Below are 12,842 nucleotides of genomic sequence, written 5' to 3' on the forward strand. Positions count from 1 at the left end.
GTTTTACAGAAAGACTTCCCCAGTGGCTCAGATGGTAAAGTGTCTGCCTACAACGCGGGAGACCTGGGTTTGATCCCTGGGTTGGGAAGATCTCCTGGAGAGGGAAATGGCAACCCACTCCAGTGTTCTTGCCTAGAAAATCCCATGGACGGAGGAACCTTGTAGGCTACAGTCCATGGGGTGGCAAAGAGTTGGACACGACTCAGCGACATTTACTTACTTACTTAAAATAATAAAAGTCGAAATGCTTCATTGTGAATAATGTTTATATAGTGATAATAACATGACCACTAAATACTGATCCAAAAAATGTAAGTGTGTGTGTCTGTGTGTGTCTGTGTGTCTGCACGCACACTGGAGGTGAGGGATGTGGTGAAAGGAAGCTAAATTCTCATCTTCTACAGTGAGAAGTCAATAGACAATGCCTAACCAGTCCATTCTAAAGGAGATCAGTCCTGGGTGTTCTTTGGAAGGACTGATGCTAAAGCTGAAACTCCAATACTTTGGCCACCTCATGCGAAGAGTTGACTCATTGGAAAAAACTCTGATGCTGGGAGGGATTGGGGGCAGGAGGAGAAGGGGACGACAGAGGATGAGATGGCTGGATGGCATCACCAACTCGATGGACATGAGTTTGGGTGAACTCCGGGAGTTGGTGATGGACAGGGAGGCCTGGTGTGCTGTGTGATTCATGGGGTCACAGAGAGTCAGACACGACTGAGTGACTAATCTGAACTGAACTGAACTGAAAATTGAAAAAAAAAAAAAAAAAAGTACCAAAATAGGATTTGAATCCTAAATAATAAGATAAAAGAATTGAAAGACCTGGCTCAGGGGAGAAGGAAATAGAAGGATGTGCATAGTGAGGGGGAAGGGAAGTTATGTAGGTCTTCAGAGTTTGGGGAACAAACTATGTACATTTGACTTTTAACCATGTTTATGCCAAGGGAACATTTCAGGCAAAGATGGGCTTGATAAAGGACACAAATGTTATGGATCTAAAAGAAGCAGAAGATATTAAGAAGAGGTGGCAAGACTATACAGAAGAACTATACAAAAAAGATCTTCACAACCCAGATAATCATGATGGTGTAATCACTTACCTAAAGCCAGACATCCTGGAATGTGAAGTCAAGTGGGCCTTAGAAAGCATCACTATGAACAAAGCTACTGGAGGTGATGGAATTCCAGTTGAACTATTTCAAATCCTGAAAGATGATGCTGTGAAAGTGCTGCAATCAATATGTCAGCAAATTTGGAAAACAGCAGTGGCCACAGGACTGGAAAAAGTCAGTTTTCATTCCAATCCCAAAGAAAGGCAATGCCAAAGAATGCTCAGACTACTGCACAATTGCACTCATCTCACACACTACTAAAGTAATGCTCAAAATTCTCCAAGCCAGGCTTCAGCAGTATGTGAACTGTGAACTTCCAGAGGTTCAAGCTGGTTTTAGAAAAGGCAGAGGAACCAGAGATCAAATTGCCAACATCTGCTGGATCATCGAAAAAGCACTGGGATGACCCAGAGGGATGGTATGGGGAGAGAGGTGGGAGAGGGGCTCAGGATTGGGAACATGTGTATACCCGTGGCAGATTCATGTTGATGTATGGCAAAACCAATACAATATTGTAAAGTAATTAGCCTCTAATTAAAATAAATAAATTTAAATTAAAAAAAAAGAAAAAGCTAGAGAGTTCCAGAAAAACATCTATTTCTGCTTTATTGACTATGCCAAAGTTTTTGACTGTGTGGATCACAATAAACTGTGGAAAATTCTGAAAGAGATGGCCATACCATACCATCTGACATGCCTGTTGAGAAACCTGTACGCAGGTCAGGAAGCAACAGTTAGAACTGGACATGGAACAACAGACTGGTTCCCAAAAGGAAAAGGAGGACGTCAAGGCTGTATATTGTCACCCTGCTTATTTAACTTATATGCAGAGTACATCATGAGAAACGCTGGGCTAGAGGAAGCACAAGCTGGAATCAAGATTGCCGGAAGAAATATCAATAACCTCATATATGCAGATGACACCACCCTTATGGCAGAAAGTGAAGAAGGACTAAAGAGCCTCTTGATGAAAGTGAAAGAAGAGAGTGAAAAAGTTGGCTTAAAATTCAACATTCAGAAAACGAAGATCATGGCACCCGGTCGCATCACTTCATGGAAAATAGATGGGGAAACAGTGGAAACAGTGGCTGACTTTATTTTTGGGGGCTCCAAAATCACTGCAGATGGTGATTGCAACCATGAAATTAAAAGATGCTTACTCCTTGGAAGCAAAGTTATGACCAACCTAGACAGCATATTAGAAAGCAGAGACATTACTTTGTCCACAAAGGTCTAGTTAAGGCTATGGTTTTTCCAGTGGTCATGTATGGATGTGAGAGTTGGACTATAAAGAAAGCTGAGCGCTGAAGAATTGATGCTTTTGAACTGTGGTGTTGGAGAAGACTCTTGAGAGTCCCTTGGACAGCAAGGAGATCTAACCTGTCCATCCTAAAGGAGATCAGCCCTGGATGTTCATTGGTAGGACTGATGTTGAAGCTGAAACTCCAATACTTTGGCCACCTGATGCGAAGAGCCAACTCATTTGAAAAGACCTGATGCTGGGAAAGATTGAGGGCAGGAGGACAAGGGGACGACAGAGGATGAAATGGTTGGATGGCATCACCGACTCAAAGGACATGGGTTTGGGTGGACTCCAGGAGTTGGTGATGGACAGGGAGGCCTGGCGTGCTGCAGTTCATGGAGTCGCAAAGAGTTGGACATGACTGAGCAACTGAACTGAACTGCGAGGTGGAAGTTCTTAAACTAAAATTATATGCAAAAATATGTGTTTGTGTAGCTATGTATGTATACAAAAATATACATCATAAAAAACTGCAAGTGACTCTAACATTATTTATAAGTTCCCTGAATACCAAGTTTGGACCCTACTTTAAGAACCCCTTCCTTAAGGAATAAGCAAGCTTCCAATTGTTTTCAAAATGTTTGACATATATCATTCAGAATTTTTGCACATAAAGCATACGTGAATCAGACATATTGACTATATTCTTCATCACTGGAATGTTCTCCACTGCCCTTCTTCCCAAAGAAAGTTAGTTAAATTATTATTTTAATGTAGTTTCCATGAGAAGCAGTTACCCTAGTAGAAAACATCCTGTCACTGTTCTGAGAACAGTGAGATCCTAGAATATGAACACTTCTTCCTCATAAGAATGCCTGAGCATGCTGTTACCAAAAAAAGTTTAAAAACTTAAAAAAATTGGATGATATTAGATGAACAGCTGTGTAGAAAGGAGAATATAAAAATAAAAACTGCATGTTGGAGCATCAAAATAGTAACCATGTACAGTATATGACTGTTTTTAATCAGATGAAGATTGAAGCTATTACATTTCAAATTGAATGTTATAAATTAGTTCAAGAATGCAGCTGAGCTCACATTTAATTAGAAATGTCCATGTTTAAATCATGAGGTACAGTAGCTGCCAATGAAGTAAAAGGGCAAAGGAAGGGAGAAGTACTCAATCCAGACCCTCCTGTTGTCAACTGTCTCCTACGCTGGCCGAGAATCTGGGGTGGACCAGTCCTGATGTAATGAAGAACTTCATGTACTAGCTAATTTGAGATTTAATATAACCGAACATAATTGTTTTGAAGACAATTAAAATCACTATTCTGGTCTGAACAATTCTGAACTCTTCATTTTCATGTGAAATGTATTTTTCCCCATGCTGAATTTTAACTCTTTCTTAGAGGAAAAGTAAACCAAATTTTGGGCCAAGATTTCCCCAGAGAAATAATCCACAGATTGTCAGGTCATGTTAAAAATGCAGCACAAGCAGTGAGGTACACCTTTGGAAACAAGCCTCCTTTCCTATTTCTAGGGCTTGACGTAGCTCAGCTAGAGTCCAAATCTACATCCCAAATGTTACACACCTCCCTGTTACCTAACAATGAGGCAATACCGCAGAGGATTTCTGAGGTCATACAGAGAAGTCTGCAATCATCCTACAGCGGACTTCCCCCCAAAGCTTATGGGCCTCTGAATCTCATAATTAACCAGCGAGACAGTCCAGGCAAAAGGTCTTTCTTTTCTCCCAATTTGCTTAATTCAAAAACACCTCAAGTGACATAGCTCAAATTTTCCAAATTAAACTTACCCCTGGGGCTGAAATCAAGCATGTGACAGTTCAGTTCTGAAGAAAATCTTAAAGAGAGAGTTGTACACAAGGAAAAAAGAGAAGAAAAAAAAAATCAGAGGAAAAAGGGGTAGGAGTTAACATTTAAGTGGGTTTTCAACCTCATCATTACCCCTGCTCGAGAAAATAGAACCCAGATGGGCGAAACACACCATCGTTCTGCCCTGAAGAGTCTAAGGAACTCATTAAAAACTAGTGTTGTTTCCTCATGGTCTATCGTGGATTTGTAAGGGGACGCAATGATTGATTGGCTGCATCCCACAGCATTGAGTGTTCCACAGCATCATGGGATAGAAAGTGGAAGGATGAGTCACAAAGACACTGTGTGTGCCACTGCATCCCATGAAAGCTTATTGTTGACACAAGTCTTCAAGGTCGATTTTTCCCAGGGAATGGAGGAGTGATTATATTGTCACAAGCTGTTCTGATTTGTAAAAATGGTTTCCATTAAGGAATAACCCACTTCCCCCAAACTTTCTCTTACTTCTGGCCACAGCTCCACACTCTTCCACTCCGACACCAGAGAGAGGGTAAATGGGAATCAGGTCCACTGCTCCCAGGAAAGGATGGATCCCCTCCTGAACCTCCATATCAATAGACTGGAAGGCTTCCAAGCAGGCAGCCAGAACAGAATTGCCTTAAAAATGTAAAATTAAAAAAAAATAAGATCATTAAACTTTCAATTGCATCTAAGGAAGCAGCTATAATTATCACTGTCCTACCAGTTTGTGTTCCTTTCGTAAAATGTACAGAAGATTGTTTTTTTCATCCAAAACAAAGAAAAATGTAAGATCCAACATTTCCCCTCTCCCCACTTCCCAAGTGTTATGAAGTTTCACATTTCTTCCAACTCTTTACTTCCCAAAGTGGAAGAAGAAAGCAAAGTTTACTGGCCTTAAAAAAACTTTGTATCCTTTTTTACAATTGGTTACTTTTAATTTTTTCAACTTTATCAAATTAATCTGACAAAATTCTTTGTTATCTTCAGAATATTTTATGAGTTTATATTAAAATAGACAAACATAGCATAGCATCACCAATTCAATGAACATAAACTTGGGCAAACTCTGGGAGATAGTGAGAGACAGACCTGGTGTGCTACAGTTCATGCAAAGAGTTGGACATGACTTAGTGACTAAACAACAAAGACAAAAATATGTTTTTAAAAGTATACCATAAGTATTTTAGTTTTGCTCTTATAACTAGATTTTCATTAAATTTTGTGTGTGTGTTTAGTCGTTTCAGTCTTGTCTCTTTGCAACGCCATGGACTGTAGCCTGCCAGGCTCTTCTGTCCATGGAATTATCTTGGCATGAATGTTGGAGTGGGTTGCCATTTCCTTCTCCAGGTTTATTAATTATTCTATCTAAATACATATAGACACCTCAGAGTGTTATTACTCTTGAGTTTTCATTAGCAGTGCAGTATGACCATTTTGGTCCTGCATTTGCTGAGAATCATCCATCAGCTCTTTGCTTTCCAAACAAACGTACCTTTTGAGAAAAGACAATCTGCTAAGCTGAAACCAAGTTTATCTGAAAATAATTTAAATTCTTTACCAAGCAATGCTAAGGATGATACAGATTTTTGTTTAATCAAGTATGATCCTTCAAATTCAAGCTGTCCCACTAAACCTTACAGCAGGACACATGAAACCCATTTCATTTCACCCAATGGACCATCTCAAGATTTCAGGCTCCTGACTCAAAACACAACTGCTTAGCATGTTTCATTTCAAGTCAACTTATCAGTGAAAGCAAATTCAACACTACGACTTCACAGGTTAAAATCTGAAGATATTTTACAAACTCTTTGACTTGTTCTTTTTAAGTAAAATAAAGGTTAAAAGTTATCTTTATATAAATAATGAAAAAAAAATCTGAAGATATTTTTCTTAGCCACAAAAAATATGTGATCATCTTCAGGGAAAGAATGTTATTAAATACTGGACCCTAAGATTCATTTTAATGAAGATGAAGTAGGAAATGCATATCTCAAAGATGTACCTGTTCAGAAAAACAAAGGAATGCAGTTTTGAGGTAGACTTCTTATGTATGGAAAAGAGTATTCAGATTAACACAGGAAATCAATGATTAAGGAGCATTTGGGTTTACTGGAAGCTGACCCTTCACCAAAAGACATATATAGAAAAAGAAACTGAAATCTTACCTAACTCATCAATAGAAGCTGCTACTGTAATGACTGATCTATTGTACTCTGGATCAGAAAATATATTGAGCACTGATACTTCAGGATGTCTCTGTCCTATATAAAAAAACAACACATAAATGCAAGAATTTTTTTCCTCTGGTGAAACCTTAATACTTTATTTTTCTTGATACAACAAAATTTAGCTTAACAGAAAAATTTGGGGGAAGGGGTGACCTCTGAAGTGACACTGATTAGTCAGGAAATTCATAGACAGTAATGTCCACTTCCTTCATTGTCTTCCTTTACAATCGATGGCTCAGCTCAGATACTAGGCTTCGGTGTCTATCAGAGACCTTCTCTTGCACTTGCTTCTGAATTTGTCAAAGCTCTCTTAACTCAGTCCAAGATGATAGTCTCTTTTATTACCAAATCGTATCACACTAAATTCTGTTCCCTTTCAATCTCATCTTCTATGCCTTGTCAATTTTTCCTTCCAAACCCAGAGATCAAACCGGATCAAAAAATAACATCTGGAAAAACTAGGATAGGCCAATTAGTGCCTAGAGCAGAGGTTCCTGGGATACATGCACCTGCCTATTAGAAACTGTTCTGACTCCAGCATGTCCTTTTCAAAGGCCACCAACAGCCTTCAGATGTTAACAACTCCCAGCCTTCAGCCACGTGTGACTCACTGAAACGTGTAACCTGGAGGAGAAAGCTGCCATACCCTTGTATGGTGACCACCCATAACCCCGTAGTTATTTTTGAAGTTTACAAGCCTTGCTCAAGCTCCTTAAAAGTTCCTCATATGCCTACAAAAGCAAATTCAAAGTGAAGGACAAAAGTTTTCAGGAGGTAATTAAGCCTTTCACTATGCCATTATACCTTTGTCGCCCTGTCCCCTGGCAGCTTAACAATTAATCTTTTCAAGGAGAGGGAAAATAAGTTACATACGGAACTACAGAGCTTAAAGCAGCCCTATGCTATTAATTTTAATAATGTGAAAAGATAAACTTATGTCACTCACTCATAGCCAAATGAGCATCTACAAAGACCTACCCTGGTGTAAGTCTAAAATTTATAACTCAGCTTTCTTTACATAAGACCTTTCAGACTATTTAAATGTTTTCACATTGCTTAATTGGAAAAAATATAGGTGATATAGTTTGATTCCACTCACTTAAAAATAAATGCCTTTAAAGTATCTGTAAAACAGCAGGTCATTTTCTTAACTAGTGCTACCTTCCCTGCATTTTTAAAACTATGAAAGACTGAGCAGGAACGAGATCATACAACCTCCTTTTTATGTGTTTTTTTCAACATACTTTAGCTTTTAGACGAAAAGAGATAATTTTATTTTTTTCATCCGAAATCTTCTTCTGAAAAGCTTTTATTCTCAGTTTCATATGATTCAATTGATTCAAATACTGAAAGAATGAAACACTCTCTCCTGCAATTTCTTAAGCATGCATATAGAAAAAAAAAATTACTTCTGGCAGGAGGAGCTGTCAGTATGAATCTCAGCAGAAGTAAATTGTTTGGTATTTGTAATAGAGTATAATAGCTATAATTCCATTTGAGCTGCTGCCACTAATAAGCTGATAAAAACTGTGAGTTGAGACCCAGGTGTCCATCAGTGTATGACTTCCACAAATGTCTCTGCCCAGTCACTTAATCACAGAATGTGTCTCTGCACATTCACCCAATCCCATTAGATGTACTATCTAACAATGTGGGGCCCAAGCTGGCTCTTCCCACAAAGAGAATGCAAAAGCACAGCTGCATGCTGGCTCCAGAGGAGTTTTCCTATCAGCAATTATCAGGAATTTTCACAGACATTCCTAGCCCCTCAAAGTTGCTAGATGGTAACTTAAATGTGCTCAGTGTTAGAAACAGGCCTAGGAAAAGCACCTCTCTCTCATGAAAAGCAATAACCAAATAAAAAATGACAACCAGAAATTAAAATAGACTGTTTCAAAGGCTTCAGGGCTATGACCCTAATACTCACCTGTTGCCAAAAAAGCTGTTGATTTAATAACAAAGCTTTTGTATTTAAGTGATGTAAACCTGTAAATACACTGTGTTTTGTGTATGTGTGAAAGTAAAAACAAATAATATTTAGAACTATATGTCATCATATGAACATTTTAACAAAGGTTAAGAAAAGAGAGAAAGAGTAGCATCTCTAATAGTAAATACTGGTGCAGGGGGTAAAGGAGACTTGAGTTTCAGTCTTCTGAATCTGAATGGCTGAATGATCTTACACACATCACTTCAACGCCTAAGAGTCTTTATATGGAGAAAACGGAGTAGAAATATTAATGCTGTAATGACAGCCTGGGCTTTGCTGGCAGGAGTGCTTTTGAAAAGTACTTGGTATGCAACAGGTTTATTTTTTATTTAACCTGCTGAATAAAAAGCATAATGAATTATGCTCTTTCTATTAATGATCATACACATGGCCCATGAGGGAAACATTAAACCTGTATGTAAATATATCCTCTTCAGGAGTCCTGTCAATATCCTGAACAATATGCATTTCAGACACCCTCTCCAATGTGAAGAAATATGCTTATGGATGGTATGCAGGCATTTGGAAGAGAGTGTTATGTATACATCTGAGTAAGTGATCTATCTCAGCATTCTGGAGCCAAGCTATGATAGCCCAAGAACAGGGAGAAAATTCAGGAAGAAAGGAGGTGTGTACTATGGACACTGTCAGCAGAATAAAAAAATTATTCTTATTATCAAAACACTACATATTCACATCTATTGCCTTTTCCTACCATTTCTTTCAAGAAGAGCAGCTTTCACTATGTTCTCAACAATGTACTTTTTTCTGGCTTCTGAAATGTTTAATAAACAGGCAGCCAAACGGAGCCCCACTCGACAAGAAGACATGGTGATTTTCTTCTAGAAAAGGAGAAAAACTAGTCTTCATTTTGGTTTCTACAGTTTATTCATATTTTCACATTCATTAAACATTTAAAAAGTCATAGCTGTTTGGAAACCAGGTAGCCATAACATGAATGCTTTACTATTTCATTCGTAGGTAACGCATAAAGGATAATATCTCACATTGACTCAGCCAAAAAACCATGCACATGTGGTCATGCACATATGAACATGTGAAGACAGTAACACACTAGAAATATCCATCAAGTACTCCGTCTGAATTCTGTCACGGGAAACTTTTTCATTAAAGTATGTCACTCTCTTAAATATTGCCTTCTATAGTTTAATCTTGTTTTTGAAGAAGCATGATACTTTTGTTAAATAAGATTTCTGGGGAAATACAGAAAAGAGAAACAAGAGATTACTTAATATGCTGATTCTTATAAAAACTATTCTGACAGAAAGGGTACCTCCACCAGCCATGCCATGGATAGTACATGAACAAATAAAGGAGATTCTCCTGGAGGTTTTAAATGACAACTATTTGACTAAGTTCCTCTTGTACTTTGATCTCCATAGTCCCTAAACCAGTTTAAAATCTTTCACAGGACTTTGTACATTGAACTGAAAGCTGACATGGAGTACTAGGATATGTTACTCAATAATCAGCCAAAAATGTGACTGGTTTCTTTGAAAATAGAATCATCATACAAGTTTTGGAGGTTGCTTTGACTTTCTTCAGTACACCAGAATGGTATTTTCAACTAGTTATCTTTCCAAACTTCAAATGATATTATGAAATTAAGTTTAAATATTACAAAACAAAAAATTCCCCTTTTTAAAGATCAGGTCATCGTATTTCCACCTCTTTTAAATATAGCTAAAAGTGAACGTGGCCCTCATGAACTCATTCAGTAAATTTTACTGTGGAACATTTTCTGACAGGTAAAGTCCTCCCTGTGAGGGATACTGCAGAGAATGGTGTACAACTCTGAGACACACATTAAGCTCATAAGTTAAAGCCAACATGCTGTGGTGTAATTAATAGTGTTCTCCGTGTATAAATCCAATGGCTTCTGTTCACTAGGGCTGTTCGTTGGCCTGATCATTTTAACCTAAGAGGAGATAACAGGGCTTCACCATTAGTTCCAAGTTTTCACATTGTGACCATCATCTCACAATTGAAAATTCAGAAAAAATAGGGTCATTAGGATTCTGTAGACATTAATAACACTGTTGCAATAGAGCAGCTCAGACCTCTCTCGTTTTTATGTAAACAAAAAATTGCTTTACACAAGGGGTGTGGGCGTCTTCTGGCTTTCATTTGTTTTCAGTGTGTTTATGTAGCTTAATTGTCTCATCAGGCACTTTCCCAACATAATTATGCTTTTTAACAAATGGTGTTTATGGCAACCCCTAACAGTGCAAAAGAAAGGATTAGTTTCATCCTCTCATTCCACATTTTGATTCCCTGTGGACAGCTAAATCACACAAAGATGGTGTTAGAAAAATCTACCTTCATTGCAAAAGCTGAAATTAGCGGCAATATCAGGCTTTTGGCAAGCACTCAGGCTTATTAGTAGAAAGGGCAAATTTTTCTCTTCTTCCTCCTCCTCCTCTAAGAATTTGACCCCGAGCAAGACCCCAAACATTTGTGGTTTGAGAGGATGATCGTAATTCGCCCACCCCTTCGATCACCTTTGGGATTACTTCCGGCTAGAGACCCAAACCTGCCTCCCTCGGAGGAACTGGGTGGACCTGTGCGGGGCAGAGCAGTCCCCAACGCTCTGCCACATCACCTGCGTCCGGCGCACGCACCACCGTTAGCACATTTAGGGCCGCAGAGGCTCGTCCAGGAGGCACAGCGCAGTATGGGGCAGACGCCGCCACTGGCACTCCCTGTGCGGCTCCACGCGGGTTCTAGCGTGGAGTGGCCCAGAGCCACGTGAGACGAGGGGTGGGCCGAGGGGTAAAACCTAGGGACTCGCTGTGGGCTCCCGGGGAAAACCAGCAAGGGGATCAGCGTCCGCGGCAGGCGGGGCCGGGAGCCAGAGGAAGCCTGCGGCCGCGCCTCCGGAGGCCCGCCTCGAGCTTGCAACCACCTCGGCTGCTCCGCGGTTTGCGCGGAACCCACCTGCGCGCGCGGATGGCGGCGGGGTAGGACGGCGCCGAGCCCCAGTCGCCGCGCGTGACCAGTGCGCCGTTTCCGCCGCCGGCCCCGCCTCCCGGGCGCGCTCCAGCCCCACAGCCCGCTGGCTGGGCTCTGAGCTTCTTTCCTGACTCTACCCGACCCGACCGCGTGCAGCGTCCGGGAGAGCTTAACCTTTCTTCTAGAAGTGCCTTCCCACCCCGCCTGCTTTAACTTGGAACTCTCCACGGTTTTCTTGTAAATGAATGACTTTTTAAAAGGGAATTAGAATCTAATGATGAGGTCATTACTTATTGATCGTACACCAGCAGGGGGCTCTTTTCTCTATTTACACAGAAACACACGTTCCCGCTCCCCCCCCCCCGCCCCCGCCCCCGCCCCCGCCTCGCCCGGCACACACACACCCCTTTGATAAATTCCCTCCTGAGAAACACTGTCCGCGAGCGACTGTGAATATAATCTGGACCAAGACAAAAGCATATACCCGTTTAGTCAAAATTACGAGTAGGAACCAGGCATTAGGCATTTCCCTTTTTTCTAGGCCAGTGAACCTTGAGAATACATTTCTCTTAAAAAAAAAAAAAAATCAGGACCTGCTTTTTTTCTTTTTAATGTAACAAGGATTAAATGTCACCATTTTGATCCAATTTTGTTTCTGAAGTGAAATAATCACTAAATAACTACTTGGGAGGAATACATTAATTTTTAAATCTATTTTTTATTTTCTAATTATACTTTTTAAACACAGATTTGAGGAAATTAACATTTATGTGGACATTTGGTTTCTAGCCTAATGTGGCATAAAAATAAGTAACATAATGAGTGTTAAAAAAAATCAGGTTCATGATGCTTCTCACATCATCATCATTGTACTTAGATGTCACAACAGTATTATGTGCGATTGTGTCAGATCCAGCCTTCTCCATCTCAGAGTGTTGGCAGGTAGGAGGGTTGTTGGCAAGAGGAGGGGTGTTAACCTCAGGATCCTGGATCCTTTCCAAGGCTGGTAATTACATTCTGCCAGCCAAAATTCATCCCATAATTTTAATTGGATAAATCCTTTCTGGCCTAAGCTACTGCTATGCCTGTCAAACTGTTGCCACATTTCACCCCAGAGGTGTCTGTGTTTTAGTTGCAAGAATCAGTCCCTTTGAGGTTGGTTTATCAGTTTAAATCCTCAAAGCGCCTTGGGACCCTAAGGAATTAAATATATATTTGAGGGTTTTTTTCCTATTGAATCTGCATAGAAAATGTATAAAATAGATTTATATGCATGTTAATGTCTGTTATCTAATGTCAGCAGATAATTTTGAGAGCTCTTTAACCAGATCAACATCCCTACCTTTCTCTTCTTTCCAGAAATTCTTATTGCCCATAGCTTTAACTTCCAGTTTCCAAAAAGCATCTAAGTATCCAAAGTTTCTTTCCATG

General features: G+C 39.8%; 1 protein-coding gene across 3 annotated transcripts in view; it reads right to left on the bottom strand.

The window, feature by feature from the left end:
• The window catches only part of FTCDNL1 (formiminotransferase cyclodeaminase N-terminal like), a 42,865-nt gene extending 31,366 nt beyond the window's left edge, over nt 1–11,499 (bottom strand). For 2 of the 3 annotated variants that reach the window (XM_055573039.1, XM_055573038.1), the window contains exons 1-4: nt 11,397–11,499; nt 9,154–9,280; nt 6,386–6,481; nt 4,701–4,853 (exon numbers count right to left, since the gene is read on the bottom strand). In XM_055573039.1, coding sequence (XP_055429014.1) covers nt 4,701–4,853; nt 6,386–6,481; nt 9,154–9,268 — 364 coding nt within the window. In that variant the 5' untranslated portion in view covers nt 9,269–9,280; nt 11,397–11,499. Of the gene's footprint in view, nt 1–4,177; nt 4,225–4,700; nt 4,854–6,385; nt 6,482–9,153; nt 9,281–11,396 lie in introns of all 3 variants that reach the window. The other variant, XM_055573040.1, reaches the window with a different exon arrangement.
• Between the last annotated feature and the right edge of the window lie 1,343 nt (nt 11,500–12,842).

Source organism: Bubalus kerabau, chromosome 3 (assembly GCF_029407905.1).
Source record: "Bubalus kerabau isolate K-KA32 ecotype Philippines breed swamp buffalo chromosome 3, PCC_UOA_SB_1v2, whole genome shotgun sequence".
NCBI lineage: Eukaryota > Metazoa > Chordata > Mammalia > Artiodactyla > Bovidae > Bubalus > Bubalus kerabau.